The sequence below is a fragment of the Netta rufina genome (genome assembly GCF_964035555.1).
Source record: "Netta rufina genome assembly, chromosome: 17".
Taxonomy (NCBI): domain Eukaryota; kingdom Metazoa; phylum Chordata; class Aves; order Anseriformes; family Anatidae; genus Netta; species Netta rufina.
Window position 1 is genome coordinate 6,945,263 of NC_140141.1, and position 18,841 is coordinate 6,964,103.

Below are 18,841 nucleotides of genomic sequence, written 5' to 3' on the forward strand. Positions count from 1 at the left end.
CCTACCAGCTTGGTTATTTGCAATAGGAAGTAATACCCTCTAGTGGTATACACAGGAAAAGGAAAATAAGCCAGATAGAATGATTACATTTTTTCATATCATGAAATAGGCTAAAAAACATTTTGACTTGAAAAACATTAGTTATCACTGGTCTGTCAAGATATGCCAATTAAAATGTAGAATGCACTGCAGGCAATCCAGTTAGACTTGAGCTGTGTGCCTGGGTTTAGCTACAACAGCCGGATCTGGAACATGGCCTGGGTCACTACAAGTCTTGAATTGCTTGTTGAGTTTGTGGGAAAAGAGATTGCTACTGCAACATTTGCAGCCCAGAAAGAGTGGTTCTTGTAATGTCCAGAGAGGTCTGCCCTTATATATGAGGGGTAATTTAATTCCTATGCATTGAAAATAACTCTGTAGGCAAAATATGAGTCCTCAGACTCCAATATTGCAGTGTAACAAAGTCTGTATTTCCAGACTGCATGTGCAGTTCAGTGTTTGTTATCAAAAAGGATTTTCTGAGGAAGCTCATGAGGTTTTCCTGCATTTACCAGGTCTTTTGATTTATTTGCCAATTGGCAAAGGTTCAGAGATTGAGGTAAAAACTGACAGTGCTGGAGAAAAAAAGTCCAACCCCCATCCCCAAAAAAGGCTGTGCAAATCCTCAGTCTTCTCCAGAAGCCCCGTCTACTAATGAAGAGTCAACTAAATTCATTTTGAAATCATCTTTGTTTCCATAAACAAAAATCCCTATGTGATGATAATGTACAGGAATTTTTCCATTTCTCTGAAGTAGCAGGCCAATGTGTCTCTCTGATGTGATGGTAATTGACTAGTATCGTATTGTTCTGGTCATCAGTTTTGTTTCACCCTTCTCCTGCAACTCCATTTCTATAAGATTTAAAAGCTTTTGGAAAATTGTCATTATTTTCTGGTGGCACTGACTGTTCCCTGCCCCTCTGAGAAGAAGGATCCCATACTGTATCACACTGGTTTGGACTTTAAATAGCTTCTAAACTAATGTCAAGCAAGATGGTAGTCAGAAGCCAATTATTTTAAGATCTCCTGAAGGAAGGCTTTTCTATGCCTTATCTTTCTGAGCTGTAGTGATTCTGTGTTATTTTCCTGTCATTAGTTCAGCTCCCACAGGGCCTTGGATGAGTGGCATCTTCAATACCTCTACTATATCCTTATTACTTATTTTCTTATGCTGAGGAAAACTGATTTCTGCTCTCTTTATCTTTTTCTACAGTATATAAATGCCTTAATGAAGAGGCAAAGAAAATGAATGAAAATGAAGAGAACGAAAAAAAAGGCATACATCCTAAGCTGGTTTAGCTTCACTGATATTCATGTGGTAATACGGGATCTAATTAAACTCACCAACTTTTAGATTCCATGTCATGGTTAATAAAACTGTGACAGTAGTTAAAAAGAAAAGTTCTGACAAGGATTTATTAATTTATGCTTGTGAACAAATGTGTCTGACAGTTGAATGATGAGATTGCCATATTCTGTACAGAGAGCTTTTTCTAGAAGTCTTCTTTCCACTGTGTTGACAGAACCTGCAGTATAGAAGTTCAGGAGTGGGTGTCAGTTCACAGACTCTAACCCAGTTATGAGGATGGCTGCATGCCCAGATGAAATGGAGGTTCAGACCTTCTTGCTACTGTTCCTGCTTCTGTATGTTCAATCTTGCTGAAAACCCAATCAGGCTGTCTGACACCTGGCACAGGAAGGAGACACTCGGTCTTACCTTCCTGAGTTAAGCTGGCTAGGTTTTATTACCAAAAAATTAAAAAAAAAAAATAAAAAAAAATATCAAAAAGCTATTTCAAGCTAAAAGCTGGAAGGAAAGAAGCTAGTCAAGCTGAGCCTTCTGTGCCATTTTTTCTGTTCATGCTGAGGGTTGAGAGAATTCTCCTTCAAAAGAAAAAAAAACTTCTATACTTTAACTGGGGGAAAATGGCAGTTCTGTGTTTACTTTAAAAATGCTGCTTTCCAGCAGGTGGGCAGACACTGACTGTAAGTGGCATTTTGTGCAAAACACTTGCAGAAGAGCAGATATTGACTGTGAATGGCATTTTGTGCAGAACACTTATTTTTCAAACTTTTAAATACAGATTTATATATATATATAAGAAAGACATATAAAATCTTTAAATGTTTTCTCCAAGCCTTAATTTCCTCATCAACCGGCAAAAAAATAAATACTAAAATTTTCTAATCTTCACTTGAATTGTCAAATTCCTCCCAGTCTGATACGCTCATGACTTCTGATGGAAGGTCAAGGTGATACTTCATGCGGTCTGCATGCCATTCTGAGAACCACTTCTCTGTTTCCATTAAAATAGCCCTGGGCAAAGTGAGGACACAGGCAGCCATCCCAGAAATATCATCCTCCAACTGCGGTCCATCCTCCCAACAGTCTCTCTCTGCATCGTAAATGTGGACATAGTCCATGCGGATTCCTCTGTTGTGGGATCTGCCTCCCAGGACGTAGATCCTGTTGTCTAAGACAGCAATACCTGGCTCTCCATGCCCCGCAGGAAGTGGACATACATTTGTCCACTGATCAGTGCTTGGCCTATAGCAGGCAACCTATAGAAAGAAAAAAAAAAAAAAAAAAAAAATTAGTCAAAATTGAACTTGTATCTTAGTGACAGAGCCTGGCCGTATGGCAAACTATTCATGTAGCCGTGTGATACCATCAGCCTTCTGACAGGGTGTTGATAATGGAGGGAGCGTATCACCATGCAGTAGAAGTACAATGCTCAGTGGAAAATGCTGTGCGTGGCTGCCATATAGCTCTGAATCACAACGTCTGACCCTGCTGCTGTGGGAACAGCTGTATGTCACTGAAAAAATGTATACAAAAGTGAGAGATGGGGACACATGCTAATATAAGCTCAGACATACTGCATCTGTTTTCATTAGGAAAAAATGTGCTGGAACATATAAATACGACAAATCTGCTAAACTGTCTCTGCACCATATGTTGGAAAGTTTTAGACTTCACTGGGTATCTCCTTGGCTAACTCCATTTATTTGTAAGCACCTTTTTATCACTCAGATACACTTCTCACTTGATTAAATTCTATCTTCATTGGCATTGTAAGAGCAGTTACTTTTTTTTTTTTCCTTTTCACGTCTCTAGCAGTTCTAGAAGCTGGAATAAGACACAAGAAAATTCTCTCCAGCCATCACTGCCCATCAGGTACTGTATATTTAATCGCATTATACAACTGCCATCCAATCCATTCAATGCCCTTTCTAACATATCCTTATCAGCTTCTGTCCTGCAACTTCATATTGTCAATTCAAAAATTCTTGACTTGGAAAAAAAATGTGCATGGAAAGACAAGGTAAAGGAAATTCAGTTGATGTGCTAATTATGGGGTGCATGCATGCCAATGAATGTTATCCATCAAAGATGTTTTAAAATTGATGGGAATCCTAAGTGCTAGAGCTTTAATGCTGTGTGTGTTGGACAATGCATTCAAGACTGACAGCAGTGAATAAATCATTGCAAGTTCTGCGGTTAAGTGGAGGAGAGCTGGTGCTATTGCTGGGCAGACAATTTTACTTGTGTATTTAGTAGGAGGAAGACATTACATCAGAGTGCAAACATCCGTAAAGAATTGCCTCTTCCAAGAAAGACATAGGTGTGACATGCTCTCACCTGGTGAACGTCCCTTCTGTAGCCAGAGTCATTGTTGCTTCCTCCAATGACATAGAGCTTTCCTAGCAGTGCAGCCATGCCATGCCAAGCACGTCTCTCTGGACCATCTGCTAAAACTTCCCAGCGGTCAGTCTTTGGATCATAACATTGCAGCTCCTTCAAATAGTCCTCTCCTCTCCTCCCACAGGTAATATACATTTTCCCATCCAGTGCTGCTCCAGCATGTGCATATACCTGCATCACCACGTGGGAAAGCAAGAAGTTGAGGTCTGCATTTATGTATTTCTTCCAGCTTCAAAGTATGGAGTAGACATTAAGGGAGTGACATTCTTTATGACTTATGCAGGTATTAACATCTGGAAGGATTTTCTGTTGTTTTTTACAGACAATTCCTATCAAGGTGATTATGCTGAAAGTGTGTATTTCTTAATTAATTACACTAGAATTTCCAAGACTTCCAGAACTGCAGTGGGTTGTCATTCTTTATTGTTTCTTAATTAGAAGATCATTCATGCAATTACTTTTCTCCCTTGTCTACTTGGAAGCCTTTCCACTGGAGATTATTCTTATACAATCAATGTTTTCAGCAATGTGATATATCCTACTTTGTAGTACTCAATTGGATCTTTATATTCCCAGCAATGACATATTTATTGGTTGTCACATCGTGCAAGCTGTTTGTCTTCTGCCTCTGCATCCCCTTTGTAAAGCGGCAATATTTATGTTTTTAAGGTGTCCTGAGATTCTCAACTGAGAAACATTATGAAATTACAAATATTATTTTGTGCTGGTCATTTGCCCCAAAGCTTTTAAAAGGTTTAGTAGAAATCAGTATAGTTTTTTGAAAGATTACTTAGGATCTTAGCTTTCTGCCCTAACCAATATTGTTTGTGTTCATCTTCCTCTTTTGCAATCTGAAAATGAAAATTCTTGCCTTTACTAGCTATATTAGACCTTAGAACAAACTTTTCCATTCATAACCCCCATTCCCATGTTAGTACATCATTTCCTGGCTCCTGGGGTCACAACTGGCAATTGCTGTTTTAGGAGGATAAATGGTACTGATAACAAAAGATAGCTGTTCACTCACATATTTCAGATGAGTAATAGTTTCACTTTAGCTGATTGAGATGTGATTGTGCATGACATAAGCTATTGTCACCAGAACTTGTTACACAGTCTCAGTTCTGCATCCAAAAATGAAGTAATCTATAAACACCGAGGTACCTTCCTACTAAGGCATGATTTCTTTTGATCAGGAACAAAGCACGTTGTCAGGGCTGTACATGAGAAGCTTGTACTACTGTGACTCATAGGTTACCTGGCCCAGGAGGAATGGAAACTTCCTGTTCCCAGTGGTTGTGTGTTCAATTTTAAATTATTTTAAGGATTAATACAGAAGAGGTGCAGGGAAAAACAGAAAGAAAGCAGGAAAAATAAACATTAAACCTAAAAATGAAAGTTCTATATTGTTATTCTTCTTTTTGGTATTTGTTTATTCTGTATACAGAGGCTACTGCTTCCCATCTGAATATCAGCAAATTGAAAGCTACACAGGAGAAAAGCATCTAAAAAGATGAAATCAGGAATTGGGGAACTTTAGTGTCTGTGGCTAATGCACTCCTTACCTCCTTCTTCAGAGGTGTCACATATTCCCAAGTGTTGCTTTTAGGGTCATACCTCTCCACTTCCCTCAGGTCTTCATGGTAATCTCGGCCTGCGACAGCATATATATAGTTGTCCACAACACAAACGCTGAGGTCAGCATGCTCTTGCTGTAGGGACTGGATCTGGAACCATTTGTTGTGTCGTGGGTCATACCTTTTAAAAGAATGGGATCAAATAAAGTTATTCATACAGCCAAAGAATCATTGCTGGGATACAAGACAACCACACGTGGGTTACTGTACTGTCTTTGGTTGAAATTGAGCTCAGCTGTAAGTGGAGTGAAATCTGGCCTTGTCAGCATTATATTATTAGCCAAGTTCCTTTAGTCTATTTTTAGAAGATGTATTTTAGCTGATACAATCACGCTACAGAAGCCTAGGATTTCTACTGTCTTACACCACAGAGCTGTCAGGTACATATCAACATCTCTGCTTGCACAAAGCCATTCTACAAGGTAAAACATTCTAAAAATATCACAAAGACTGAATCTGGATCTTCAAGAGATCAAGACGGGTATAAGCATTTGGTGGCTTCTTTGATTCTCTTCTCCAAGTATGTGCTGCTTGAAGTGAGCCTCATGATTATTTTTCAGATAAAACTATATCTGGTCTGAAAATTTTAGCTACAGTGACAACTGGTTTTGAAGTGAAACTATGTGTGCCGTGAAACAAGGGCAATTCAGCTAAACCTAGTAAAAATGACTATGTTATAAAGACAAAAAGGTTTATATCTGTTTTTGCAATGTAATGGGCATTAAGCTCTAAACCGTTCCTTTCTCCTGCTCTTTTTCCTTGCACAGAACTTAAGAGGACCCTGGAATGCTGCTTCTGTGCACACATTTTCTCAATAATTGACCAAAAATAGCATTTTATTTAAAACCCTTTTTTGATAACTAACTCCCTTTGTATTGGGATGAGGTCTCCACATAGAGGACTTCTGGGAAATCCTAGTTCAAGAGCATCTAGACAATCTAGGATACTGGAGAATCCTAGTTTACTGCCTCCCCCACCTTTAATACTTCCCCCTTTGGACAAAGAAGAGCAGGTTACAGATAAAACACTCTAGAATGAGTAGCTGTTTCTACCCAATCAGGCTTGGCTTTGTTCTGTAAGCACTGCTGGAATCTTCGCTATGATGCTCATTTCTTTATTTCCTATGATTTCTTTCAATGAGAGGCTCCTGTTCAGCTCTTATCTTTTTGCCAGCAAGCATACGGACTGCACTAACGGCTTACTGACTCAGAGATGGGCAACAGGGTGGAAATGAGAATAATAGCAGGATTATCCTTATCTTACCTCCAACACCTTGACTCTGCTCGAAAACCACTTACATTGTTGTCTCCGCCAATTAAATACACAAAATTATTGAGAACAGCAATCCCCTGGTTGGACATTCTGGGAGCTAGTGCAGCTGTAAAATGCCTCCACTCTCCCAACAAGGGGTTCAAATACTTGGCTTGATCACTGAGAACAATGGATGGAGTAGAATGCATCCCTCCAAATCCCACTACACACTGGAACTCTGATCTCAGCTGTGTCTGGGAGCTCTGAAGCATTGGCTGAAGACATTCATTCTTGTGGTACATTAGTGCATCTGCGACTGTATCTTTTAAAGGACATGGACTTAATTTGTCATGTAGCCTTTGCAGGATCTGGGGTTCCATCAGAGGAAAACGAACTGTCTCAAGTAGCTTAAGGGGCTCCATCAGGGAGACCTGATCTGTCTCCAGTTGCTCTGGGGAATAATGGTAAAAAAGTGCCCCATCATAAACTTCAAACTCATAGTTAACCTCCAAACGGTTGCTACTGAGAAGGGAGTAGACCTTCTGCAAGGGTAGCTGTCGGTACACTTGTGTCCTTGAGAAAGCTGCAAAGTTCTTCAAAATGTAGGAGTCGAGCTGATCGCTCAAATGTCTCAAGTCATAGTGGTCAGCTAGTCTGTACACATCGAGGATGTTCTCTTCATCCACCCATGACATTAGAAAATCACAACAGAACTTAATGACTTCTGGAATCTGCAAGAGAAAGAGAGAAAATCTTTCATTTTAGACACCACTTGCCTTACGCTCAAGAGACATGACAAAAGCATGAAGTAGCAAGAAAGCTGTCGATAAGAAGGCTGCTCTTCTCACAGTCTGACCACCGTGTTTACTTGTGCCCAATTCACGTTTCTCCAGAGAAAAAGAACAACTCAAGACGGGTATGTAAGTAAATATAACGCAGATCTAGCCACACTACTTCAAGCCTTTGAGTTTTGTTTCAGGTGCAGCAGCAGCAATGCATCTTCTGGGGCACATGGGACACTGGACAGCCAGGCTGCCTGGTGTGTTAGCACGGCACCAAGATACAGGCTGCTCGGGAGGCAGTCATGTAAACAGAAAGCGCGAAGGGCATGGTGACAGCCAGGCTTACAGCTGCCTCTGGAAGTTGTTCTCTCAGAGTACTACAGACACGGTGTATCAAAGATAAACTATAACAAATATATCTGCATCACCCAAGAGCACAGGAAGTCATTTGAAAGGAAAATTAATGTTTCATATTGTCTTCTGAGAACAACCTGAAGTTGTTTCCGTCAGGAGGACTAACAAATAGAGAAATAACTACTGTCCAAGAGCCCCTCTGCTAACAAACCAGTGCTAAGTGTGCAGAAATCAACCAAAGCACCCAGAAAGTTTAAGATTAGTACCAAAGCCTGGGCAGCAGTTAGTTGCAAGGGAAAATAAAGAAAAAAAAAAGCCTTGAATTCACAAAAACTCTGCACTTCATGCAGAAACCATGGTGGCAGGATTTCCTGTAGTGATGAGGTCAGGGAAGGTTATGTGCCTGTGGACTCAATCTGGGGAAGATCTTGGCAGGCTTGAGCAGCACAAGAGTTTCTGAGCTGCAAGCTGTCCTTTACCATAGGTCAGAGGTATACTATTCTAGGGAGGCTTTCACATGCTGATCAGTAGAAATGAGTGCTATATAAACTAATCCTTTAGCCCAATGGTTTGTAAGCGATAAAACCACTAGCACAAATGAGATGTGCAAGCACTCATTCATTGTTCCAACCCTTCTGTAGTTAGTTCCAGTGGATACAGCATCCCAAAGAGATTCTTCTTATTGGAACCATGGTTTCTTTCACCTCCTAGCCCTCCACCCAACCAGATATCCATGCTTTCTGTTTCTTTCAGTCTTGCTTTTGTTCCTTGCTTCTTTTTCGTCACATCTCCCAGTACCTCACCTGAAGCTGACAGGCTGCAGCTAAGGTTTCCTGTACAGTGTTCACGCTGAGTTCCAGCTCAGAAGTATAAATGAAGTTCAAGATTTTACACATTGCATTGTAGGAGATGCCATGAATATGGACTTCTTCTTGTTCCATCTCTCTCAGTCCTCCTGCAAACATTCCTCTGTAAAAAGAGACAATGAAATGTGCTATGGCAGATTTGCACTGAAGCTACATTCAATTTGCTTATCTCATGCTGTCCTGAGAACATAACAAAATATTCAGAAAGATAAATCCTAGTCAGACACTTCTATGGGATTACCTCTTCTCTAAGTCAATTAAATAAAAAGTACAGGCCTTTAGGACCTAAGAAAGTAATACCCCTCATTCTGTGGGAAAACAGTGGGGGCCATCTGAAAAGAACGGTTCACAGCTGAGGGATTTAAATACAGACCCAGAACATAGGGGTAATCAGGGGGTAAAGGCAGACACTAGGAATGGGAGAAGAGAAAAACAGAGGAACTTGGGTCCATAGGAGTTTTTTTCTAATCTAGAGCGGTTCTTGCAGTTACAAATTTGTCAGGATTGCTTTGGGATTTATATGTTTACTCTATGAAAATAAAGTTAGTTTAAGAAACTGCTAGTCAAATTGACCTGGGGATTGCCTTGTTGAATGGACGGCAAGGCACACTATAGGCATGTAACACAGGAATGACCTAGTCTGAGGGACTTCTTGTGTATTAGGAACCGATCACCACATTGGGCAAAGTCTTCCAATGCTACAGATATGTTAAAAGCCAGCACTTATGCAGATAACCTCTCCTCTTTATATACCTGTAAGCATTATAGGCTGTGATTTCAGTGGAAGTAAGCTCACTGTGCACTAATGAGAGTTTTATTTCTACAGAGACATAATACAGAGATGAATAAAGTTAACTTTAGTATTTTGAAACCCATTCAGCTCCACCTTATGGGTCTAATTTTACATCTGGAAGCAGTATGCTAAGTGTGCTACCACAGAAGATTTGAATATTGCAGTTTTGTGTTGCACTCAGACACATGCTTACTGCTGCTATATTGGAAATGTACCTGAAATAGTCACAGGATGCAGCTAGCAGTATCCGATGAGCCTCAATAGGTTTCTCTTCTACCACCAGAACTACATCGAAGAGGATGCTGCTGTCTCGAAGAGATACCAAGCCACTGAGCAAGGCCTGAGAGTGCTCTGCACTGCGGTATGTGTTGCTGGTGCGCTGCTGAAGGGAGGACTCAAGTTGAGCTTTGTGTGGCTGAGTCAGCTCCTGATCCTCCGCCATCCCAGGCAGAAAAGCTCAGCCACCAGCTGTAGCAGAATGAGATCTGTGAGACAACAGAATCAGCAAAGGTTTGTGCCTTTTACTTACAAATCGTCCTCTGACCCCTGCCTTTCACAGTAAATAAATCAAATAACCCTTCAGTCAGTGGAGAGCCATCAAACACAGCTCTACCCTTGAGAAATTATTCTGAATAATGATTTTGGAAATAGAAAGGTATACAACAGCATACCGAACTGACAGGTCACGGCATTGCAAACAAGTTTTCTTAGTCTTGGTTTTCCAGTCCAAGAGTATGCAGCATTTGGGGATTTTTTTTTTCTTAGCAAGAGTTTCACTTCCCAGCCCATAGCCAGAACCCCTTGTTTCCTTTGCATTTGTACACCATTTATAACAAAGAACAAATCTGTCAGAGTTTTTGCCAAATTCCACATTGCCTCATGTCCTCACATAACTTTGCTGCAATGCAAACTGCAACTTCAGTCCTTCTCTTGATATTTTAAGGCAGAATCTGAAAATGCTCATCTCTCCTGTTTTTTACTGTTTTCCTTAGCCGAGCATACTTCCATTTTCTGAAGTACTATATGAAACTATAGGCTTTGAAGAGAGTTTCTTTATTGTGACAACTTCAAGCTAGCATCCACAACTGCTTTTTACTTCACTGTGGATCCCTGCAGAGAGAAGGTATTTCCTTCAGTGTAGATATTGTAGAGGTCTCTCCTGTACCTCTTTATACTACTGCCATTGACATGGCAGGAAGGTTCCTATAGCATATGGGGACATGTCTGTAAAAAGCTAGCTGGAAGTCATTGTTTCATATCTATGGTTAAGCTCTCAAAATCTCATTACTTCTCACATAGAGAGAAATCCTGTAATTTACCCTTTCCATTGTCTTTGAAGAATGTGAGATGTTGTAGCAGTTAGATCTGATAGACTCTATCCAGTTGTCAGAGCACTCACACACACAGACACATGTGAAAACACATGAGGAAAAGGAAATACCTTAGCTGATACGGCCACTTAAGGCACAGTTATTATAGCCTCTGCTCAGTAGCTCTGGGAAATAGCTTAGTGGCACGGGGGATAGTCACAAGGGTTTATCAGCAGTCAGAGAAGCAAAAGCCGAACAAATCCAAACAATGAAGAAATGAACCCATTGTTTAGTTGTGCCAGCCATAGGCAGTGAATGCAGCATTAGAAATCTCTCAAAGTGCTGTGAAGTATTCTGGGTATGGTCAGTGAGGAAGGAGCTGTCTGGATGACACAAAGAAATACAAAAACATTTATTGTACTGCCTGAAGGAAGTTACCCTATACTGTCCAAAACAAAGGAAGCTAGGTGGCATTGCATAGTGCATGGGATGGGAATATGTATATATAATATATATATATTGCTTTTTGTCTGCTTTTTGCTAGCAAAACCAGGGCAGCAAGCTCAGAAGAGGAGCTCTGATAAGACTACCTTCTAGGAAGCACATTCAGGTCGATTATGATGATGAACTATCCATCATCAGCTGAAGAGATGAGTAACGGATTCTTTTTCATTACAGATAGACACTTTTTCCTAGAAATAAGATGACTGCTTTTAAAGCAGACAAAACGTTACTGTATCACTAGATTTGCTCCTGGGGAATACCAAAAGTGATGGATTGAGACGAGGGAGAAAATACTGTAAGAAAGGCAAGTGAAGGAAGCGAGGTTTATCTGAGTTCCAGTTCTAGATATGGACCTGAGTTATCCCACAGCTACTAGCAATACCTAAACAAGCCAGCCCTTCCAGCAGATCTGTGGCAAGCCCAGTGTAGTCAAATTTAGCTGCTGGGAGTACAATTGAACAATCCCCTACAACTGATTTTTGGCTAGTCAACAGCTGAGCCTACATACTTGCTAGGCTCTGTTTTCTGAATTTTGGCAGTCCCTACTTCTTGTTCTCAAATTCTGCCCCTGGATTATATCTGGGCTCTCACTGCTGAGCTGGACAGTCCTCAGGGTGTTCTCCATGCAGTGCTGTCCACCAACACAAGAGCTGCCGTGCACATTTGGGGCACAGTGCCACCACGGTATGGAAAGTCACCACTCTGGAGCTACCTGTGAGTACTCTGCCATCCACAGTTATTTACTGCTACGTAATTTCAGATAGGTTGCTTGATGACTGAGGCTGCTGTGGAAAAAGGGTGGATTACTACTGATGAGGTACAGTGTGTGGCCTAAAACTTGGCAGTACTCAGAAGCTCTTTTTGTACCTGTATACATGATATCTTTTAATTACATTGTGGCTACTCAGAAAAGCTACATTCTGTTATTTGCAGGTACCTGCTCTCCTAAACCAGGCTTCAAAGCTCAGGAATAATTATGTCTATTATCATAGTTTTAACCAATGGTAAGAGACTACTCTAGAAAAATTCTCCCTGCTCTGATTTTCATGAATTGTTGCCTACTTATAAAATTAAAGATGGACATTTACGGTATTCATCTGTGGTGTCTGACTGACATAGGTGGTTAAGTCCTTTCTTTGATCCAAAAGCCAAGGAAAGCCATTAAACAGTGAGTGGGGGGCGGCCAGCAAGATTCATTTAGCTGATTAGTGTGTGCCCTCAGCTTCATAATAGCTGTACGAGAGGCAGCTGGGCTTGGGTGGGTACAGTTATGAAGGGCAGTTGTTGAAGCAAGGTTAGTGGGAGTGTGTTGTAGGCTCCTTTGAAAGAGAAGTGGGGGTGTTTTGGCATTCTGCTTTTCTGGATTAAGTGCAGTGTTCTTGGTGAGCTGATAGTTTTGTGCACCTCTCTGAATGCTGTGCTGTCTGTGAATTTGCTGAGGAGGGGAATCGGTGTTAGCACAGTGTCTTGTTGTGCAGGCTCTGTAGTCTAACTGCAGTCTTTCTCCTTGTGTGCTTTCTCCTGTGTGCTTTGTGTCTCTTGTTACTGACTGAAAATCCGATAGCCCAAACAGTGGAAGTATGCTGTGTTGCGTGTGGTGTACCAGCTAGGTGTGGGGAATCTGCTCATATATCTAGGAATTGTTATGCCTTACAAGTGTCTGTCAATCTTAAAAATAGCCAGGAACTCTACTGAATAACCTCTGTATGTTTTTAACTGTGAACAATTTAACCTTATCTCCTCAAAACTGTATTTTGTTCAGTCCTTACTTCCCCCTTTTTTTAAAAAAAGAAAAAAGAAAAAAGTTAAATGTAATACAAGCAGTACAGCTGTGAATGAAAGGACAGAACAGGTTTGTTCGGTTTCCTGCATGCCTCAGAAATCCTTCTATTTACTAGTCTTTCCTCCCCACCACTCAGGAATTTTGCTGCCTTGTAGGACTGGAGACCCCTTTTTCGCATGCTGACATATCTGCCCCTAGAAGCGAAGGAGCTGCAGGCAGGCTCTTGCTTCTGCTGGAAGTGCGCAGCCCCTGGAGCCATACAGCTGAGTTCCCTCTGGTGTGAGCCTCTCTACCATCAGCTTCTTGCTTGTACAGCGTTCTTGTGGCCTGTTTTACTTCTGTTATTGAGAAACTTGATCTGGGATTGAGCCAAGTTCCTAGAAATCTAATATTTTCTCTTTCCTTTCCTCTTGTGCAAGTTTATCAGTGCTGGGCAGATGCTAACAGTGGTATTCAGGGGCTGAATGCTGCAGGACTGACCCAAAGGTGGAAGGGATGAGGAACTCAGCTGTTCTTCTTTAACAGTAGCAAAGATTTTTTTAAAAAAGTAATAATAAAGTATCATCTCATGTGCTGCGGAATGTGTCTCCAGAAAAATGGGAAGGCAATTCCCTGTTCCAAGCACTCTGAAACTGCAGAGAAAATCAGCCTAGAGATTTTTCTTAGCTGGTTGCACAAAGTGTTTGAGACTGCAGTTATGCTGGTTTATGCTCCTTCTTTAGAGGGCACAGGTTAGTGTGCTGACACTAGTGGGGTGCCACAATCGAATATCTAGTATGTAAAGAGGAAGGAAATGTATGGGGTCAATAATTGCATGTGTGCTTCTATAGGCAATGCTAATGTAGGAGGACTTGCTGTTTGGTTACTTCACATAAAAGAGACGAAAGAACAAAACAAAAAACCTCAATCACCCCCAAAAATCCTCAAAACAAAAATCTCAAAACCCTCAAAGGCACCTAGCAAGACGTGGCTGCTCTTACTCAATAGACTGAAGCTTTCTATGTTCTGTGCCTGGATTCCATTTAGAAACCAGGAGAAAGCAGCCGTGCCTTCCGATGGTGGATACAGAAGAAACTTCTGAAGGAAATTAGTGTTTCCTGGTATTTCTTATACTGTATTCAAAGTTCACTGTGTCACTTGTGGTCTCTAGTAATAATGCTGCGGATAGAGGGGAAGCTAGGTATCTTGGTGGCTTGCTGATAGCTCTGTATGGTTGCCTTGTATTCAACTTTCATTACCACAGCCTGCTTCTGCAGAATACTTGCATGAAAAAAGTATGACTCCAGTGAGGTTTCTGATTATTCAGCTGAAGTAACTGTTTATCAATGAGAGCTGTGGCTTGGTGTTTTAACAACATTCTGTCTCTGATTGATGACAGATTTGCCTTCACACTAAAGTTTTGTGGCCTATGACTGAGGAGATTGGCACTGGGACAGGAGGAGCTGAGGAAATAGGTTGTGGCCTGAGCATTCCACTGGCAAAACGGTGCGAGACTGATGTGCTGGCTTGCTCTTGTGCTCACTGAAAATCTTCATCTGTTCAAGAGCACAGGGTACAGGAATAGATGAGCTCAACTAGAACATGGAAAGGAGAAGTTAAAGGCCCAATAAATAAATGTAAAATCCTGGAGTTTTGAATGCAAAGCAATTGTAACACCAAGGTGTTTGTGTGCTGTTCCAGTAAAGAACATTCTGGGGAGTGGTAATTACAAGGCTTACGAGGTGTACCCTTCCTGAGCCTGAGAGCAAAGTCCTGCTTCCCTTAGATGTACCGTGCCTGGGAGCTCCTTCTAGCACTGGGTCTGGGCATGTCCTGAGCACATCCCGATGCCGTTACAGGTATGTACAGCCTTCAGCCTTTGGTGAGATGTGCTGTGCACTGATTGTGTGCTTTAAGCAGCAGGTAGGTGATTTACAGTGCTGTGTCTGTTACTGGTATGGCAGATCTCTGGGTATGTATTTGCTCCTTCTGTGACTAGCATCTAAGTCAGACAGTGATGCTTACTAGTGTGTGCTGTGGGTGGTGGTTTTGTTGTTGTTGGTTCTGTACAGTTGTGCTGACAGCCCTGAGGCTCTACTGTAGAGAAATGGCTGGGTATGGGGGGAGTAGCCGAGTGAGTTTCTATGGAAACTCAGACATTTTTGTCTTGGAGAGCTTCTGGCTGTCAAGTTACATCTCTGTACGAGGAGGTGTCTTATGCAGATTGTGATATTTTCCTGCGCGTCAGCTGTGCCCAAAATAAAACAGAACTTGCTGGTGTTGGATATCCTAATCCTGTTTAGCTTACTGCCATACAGACAGTTGATTCGAGCCTGGTGGGGGGTCTGATGCTTTCTTAGAATTGTGCAATAATTCTGGAGGTCTCTAGTCCCATCTCCTGCTTGAAGCAGGGAAAACTTCAAAATCAGGTCAGGATGCCGAGAGCCTTGTCTAGTCAACCATGGAATAGCCATCCTTGGTATCTGGAAAACTGAGTGCTTGACCATCAGACTTCTTTTCTTCTTTATCCCTTGTGAACTTCCATTCCTGCAATTGGATGCTTGCCTCTCATCCTCACCTGATCTCTACAAATAGGAGTCTGGCTCTGTCTCTTTCTGTAACAACACATTACCTTAAAAAAACAGCAACTGGCTCTTCTCCCCTTAGCCTGCTATTCTCTGTATTGAACAAACCCAACCATTTGATGACTTTGAGTCTGGCTTTGCATGTGCTTGTATCTCCCTGGACCTGCTCCTGCCCTGTAAGGTGGTCCTCTGCTGACCTCACCGGCTTTTTGTTCGCTACAGAGCTGAAGGCTGGGTATTGTATCCCAGATGTGGGCTCACAAGCACTGAGCAAAGGGGAAAATAATCACTTTCCACAACCTATTGCTGTGCTCTCACTGACACAGGCCAACATGAACTTGGCTCCCTTTGCAGGAAAGAAGCACTGCTGAATCATTCAGCTTGTTGCCCTTCAGGATGCCCCAGCTTCTTTTCTTGCAAAGCTGAATTCTAGCTAGGTTTGTTTCCAACCTGTACTGTTCCTGACTCAGGTGCATGGTGCATGACTGCTTTTGCTGTTGAAATCTGTGGTTCCTCTCCATCCATTCTTGCTAAGTTCCTCCCCCCATCTGCAGCTCTGTGCTCATTCTTGCAAGCCAGCCTCACAGTTTTCTCTCATGCAGAGCAACCAGTATGGCACGCTGATTGTGATTCCAGTGGTTCACACCCATTGAAACCCGAGTGCGTTGAAGGAAATGTAAAATCCATTCCCTAAGGCTTCCCACACCTTCATCTCTCCCAAGGGAGTAGGAAGAAGTGGGATCTATGCCAAGCTGATGGCCTGACAAGAAGGCAAGATACAAGACTAGAGCAAAATGCTAGTTATGCTGACTGTCGGGGATTGCAACTGTAAATAGGCAGAACCTGGCGAGGTACCAGGACTTTAACAGGGCAGAGGGCGCACAAACAAATAAATCAGCTAGTCAGGGAGTGTGCAGAGAGGGGAGGCAGCTGGGTGCCTGCCAAAATAGTTCAGAAGACAGATGTAATACCACAAACAATGTAAATTGAAAAGCAAAACTATTGTTCGGTTTAACTGGAGTGCAAATACTGGAATAATTCATCAATTATATAATTTGTAATGGGCACTTGTAAGTTTGTTCACTACAAAGACAATTGAGTATGCCATTATGCGTAGAAAAGACAAGCCAATTTCGTGCTTTTTCAAGACAATTGGAAAAGGGGAGGGCTGAAAGAAAAACAGCAGCTTTGCTTAGCAGTGCTTCTTTCAGAACTATCCCTCTGCATGCAAAACTGCAAAAAAAATGTACTTCCTGAAATACCTTTCCACTTATAGAACCTTCCCCAAGTTGGGGAAATAACCTGAACAATTGCTTTTGACTGAGGTCCCCATAGAACGAAAGAAGCAAAGACATCTGGTACCATAAAACATCTCAGCATCAGTTCTGAACACACAGCGATCACAGGTATGCTTTTGCTAGGTCTGTACGCACCGTCTCTCTTTAAGTCATGCATGGAAATTTGCAAGCACATTCCTCTGAGCTGACTTTGAGTCATTTTCAGTTTCTAGCCTTGGTAGTACACTTGAAGTGTGGGAGGATACCTAAAGGCGTGGCTTGGGAAACAGTTTCTGCAAACCACACTGCCAAACATCTGTTTGTTTGTTTTTTGCAAGCTTATTACAAGGTGTTTCTAAGACACACTGAAAATAAAACATCTCATTTAAAATGGATATAGCAAAACTTGCACAAAATGTATCTCCATTTCTATATAAAATGTAAAAAGAGGTGCCCCCCCCAGTGTGGCCTAAAGAGCATCATCTTGCTAACTTCAATATTTTGCCATATCCATTAATTGCTAACTTCATTTTTTCTTGCAACTTACCCAAATTCATGGGACTGATAAGTGATGCATTATGGGGAGGTGACCTGTGGCCCAAATGCTATGAAGGAGAAATAGTAAGGAACATTAAAATCCCTTCTCCTATGGCTTTGTCATCTCTAAGAGTTTGGTGATCTCTTGCCAGTTTTTTCTTGTTACTTATCTCAGAACAAGATTTGCTGGATACACTCATCTTTAATCTTTCAATAATAACGTTCTGGCTTGGATGGAGCTGCTGCTTGTGTCTGAAGGAAGGAGTTAACCAGCTACGTTCAGGCAGCACGTACCTGTCCACCCTTAAAACAAGTGGCTTCCCATTAAGGCTCCAGCGTTCTGCAGGCTGGGCAGGAAGTGCAGTCCTCAATGTTTAGTTCTGTGTCCAGAGAGATCTGGCAAATCTGTAAAGGATATTTTCTTCTGATCAAATTGTTTTAATTTTCCCAAGAACTCTCACAATAAGCTCCTAAAACAAAATGTAACTTTTCCATAAATTGAAGAGTGACACTTTTTAAAAAAATAAAGCTTCCATAGGATCAGACAAGTACTAACAATGCCAGAACTGAGAGCCTATAAATTAACCAATGGTACATGTCCTGCCAATCTTGAGACCTGGCTAATTGGCAGGGCTGCTTCGAGCTACTTCAACCACATTGTGAATTTTTAATTGTCTAAAATACATGGGGGGGGGGGGGGGGGGGGAAGTAATTCTGTGCCAACTGCAACAATTAAGTGACCGGGGGCAGAGCGAGCAGAGGGCTCTTGCAACACGTTCTAGCTCGGCTTTCCCTAGGAAATTAACCCAAAAAGGAACTAATTTGCACTATTCGCCGTGTGAGCTGTTCCTGGGGGGCCCTGGGCTCTTCTCCCCCCGTACCTGAGGTGTTGTCACACCGGGAGATCAGCGGGCGGCTCGGTGAGAGGGGAGGGGAGCTCCCTGGGGCCTCACAGCACGGAGAGGAGGCGCTGGGCTCCCAGTTACTGCGGGGAGCTGGGGGCTCAGCCCTGCCCGGCTTCCCCGGCCCCCACCGGCCCCGGGGGTGACCTCGGCGGGGCCTCCCCCGGCCGGCAGCAGCCGGGCTCCGACCGCGGCCTCCCCGGGGGCTCCCCACAGCCGGCGGGGCTCCTCCGCGCCCCCTCCTCCCCCCGGTGCCGCCTCCCCCGCGTCCCCCCCCGTCCGCCCCCAGCCACCTACCGGGGGACAGCGGCGGCCTCCGCCAGCGGCTTCCGCCTTCGCGCGCCGGAACCCGGCGCGGCCCCGCCCGCCCGCCGAGGGAGGGGCGGCGGCGGCGGCGGCGGCTGGGGCCGGGCCGGGCGGGGGGAGCCGCAGCCGGGGCTGCCGGGGCCGTTCCCGCGGAGAGGGGGCGTGCGGCGGGACTACAAGTCCCGGCGTGCCGCGCGGCGGGAAGCTCTCGCGAGACCGGCGCCGGGACT

General features: G+C 42.9%; 1 protein-coding gene across 4 annotated transcripts; it reads right to left on the reverse strand.

Moving 5' to 3' along the window:
• Positions 1-1,449: 1,449 nt before the first annotated feature.
• Positions 1,450-18,763, reverse strand: KLHL22 (kelch like family member 22). Of its 4 annotated transcripts, none has more exons than XM_084297361.1 (8): positions 18,603-18,763; positions 17,698-17,808; positions 9,644-9,896; positions 8,573-8,738; positions 6,646-7,364; positions 5,311-5,503; positions 3,683-3,916; positions 1,450-2,601 (listed from the first exon to the last, which is right to left on the reverse strand). In XM_084297361.1, the coding sequence occupies exons 3-8, from the start codon at positions 9,868-9,870 to the stop codon at positions 2,224-2,226; spliced, it is 1,917 nt and encodes a 638-aa protein (XP_084153487.1). In that variant the 5' UTR covers positions 9,871-9,896; positions 17,698-17,808; positions 18,603-18,763; the 3' UTR covers positions 1,450-2,223. The 4 variants fall into 4 exon arrangements, with proteins under 4 accessions (XP_084153487.1, XP_084153485.1, XP_084153486.1 ...); XM_084297359.1 differs by having other exon boundaries at positions 9,644-9,913; XM_084297360.1 differs by lacking the exon at positions 18,603-18,763 and adding an exon at positions 18,285-18,493 and having other exon boundaries at positions 9,644-9,913.
• Between the last annotated feature and the right edge of the window lie 78 nt (positions 18,764-18,841).

Bases quoted from the DNA above. Each gene is read 5' to 3' on its own strand.
- KLHL22 (XM_084297361.1), bottom strand. From the start codon at position 9,870: ATGGCGGAGGATCAGGAGCTGACTCAGCCACACAAAGCTCAACTTGAG. The intron at 8,739-9,643 runs GTACATTTCCAA...CTCTTTTTACAG, and splicing joins GCATCCTGTGACTATTTCAG to AGGAATGTTTGCAGGAGGAC. The intron at 2,602-3,682 runs GTGAGAGCATGT...TTCTTTCTATAG, and splicing joins ACAGAAGGGACGTTCACCAG to GTTGCCTGCTATAGGCCAAG.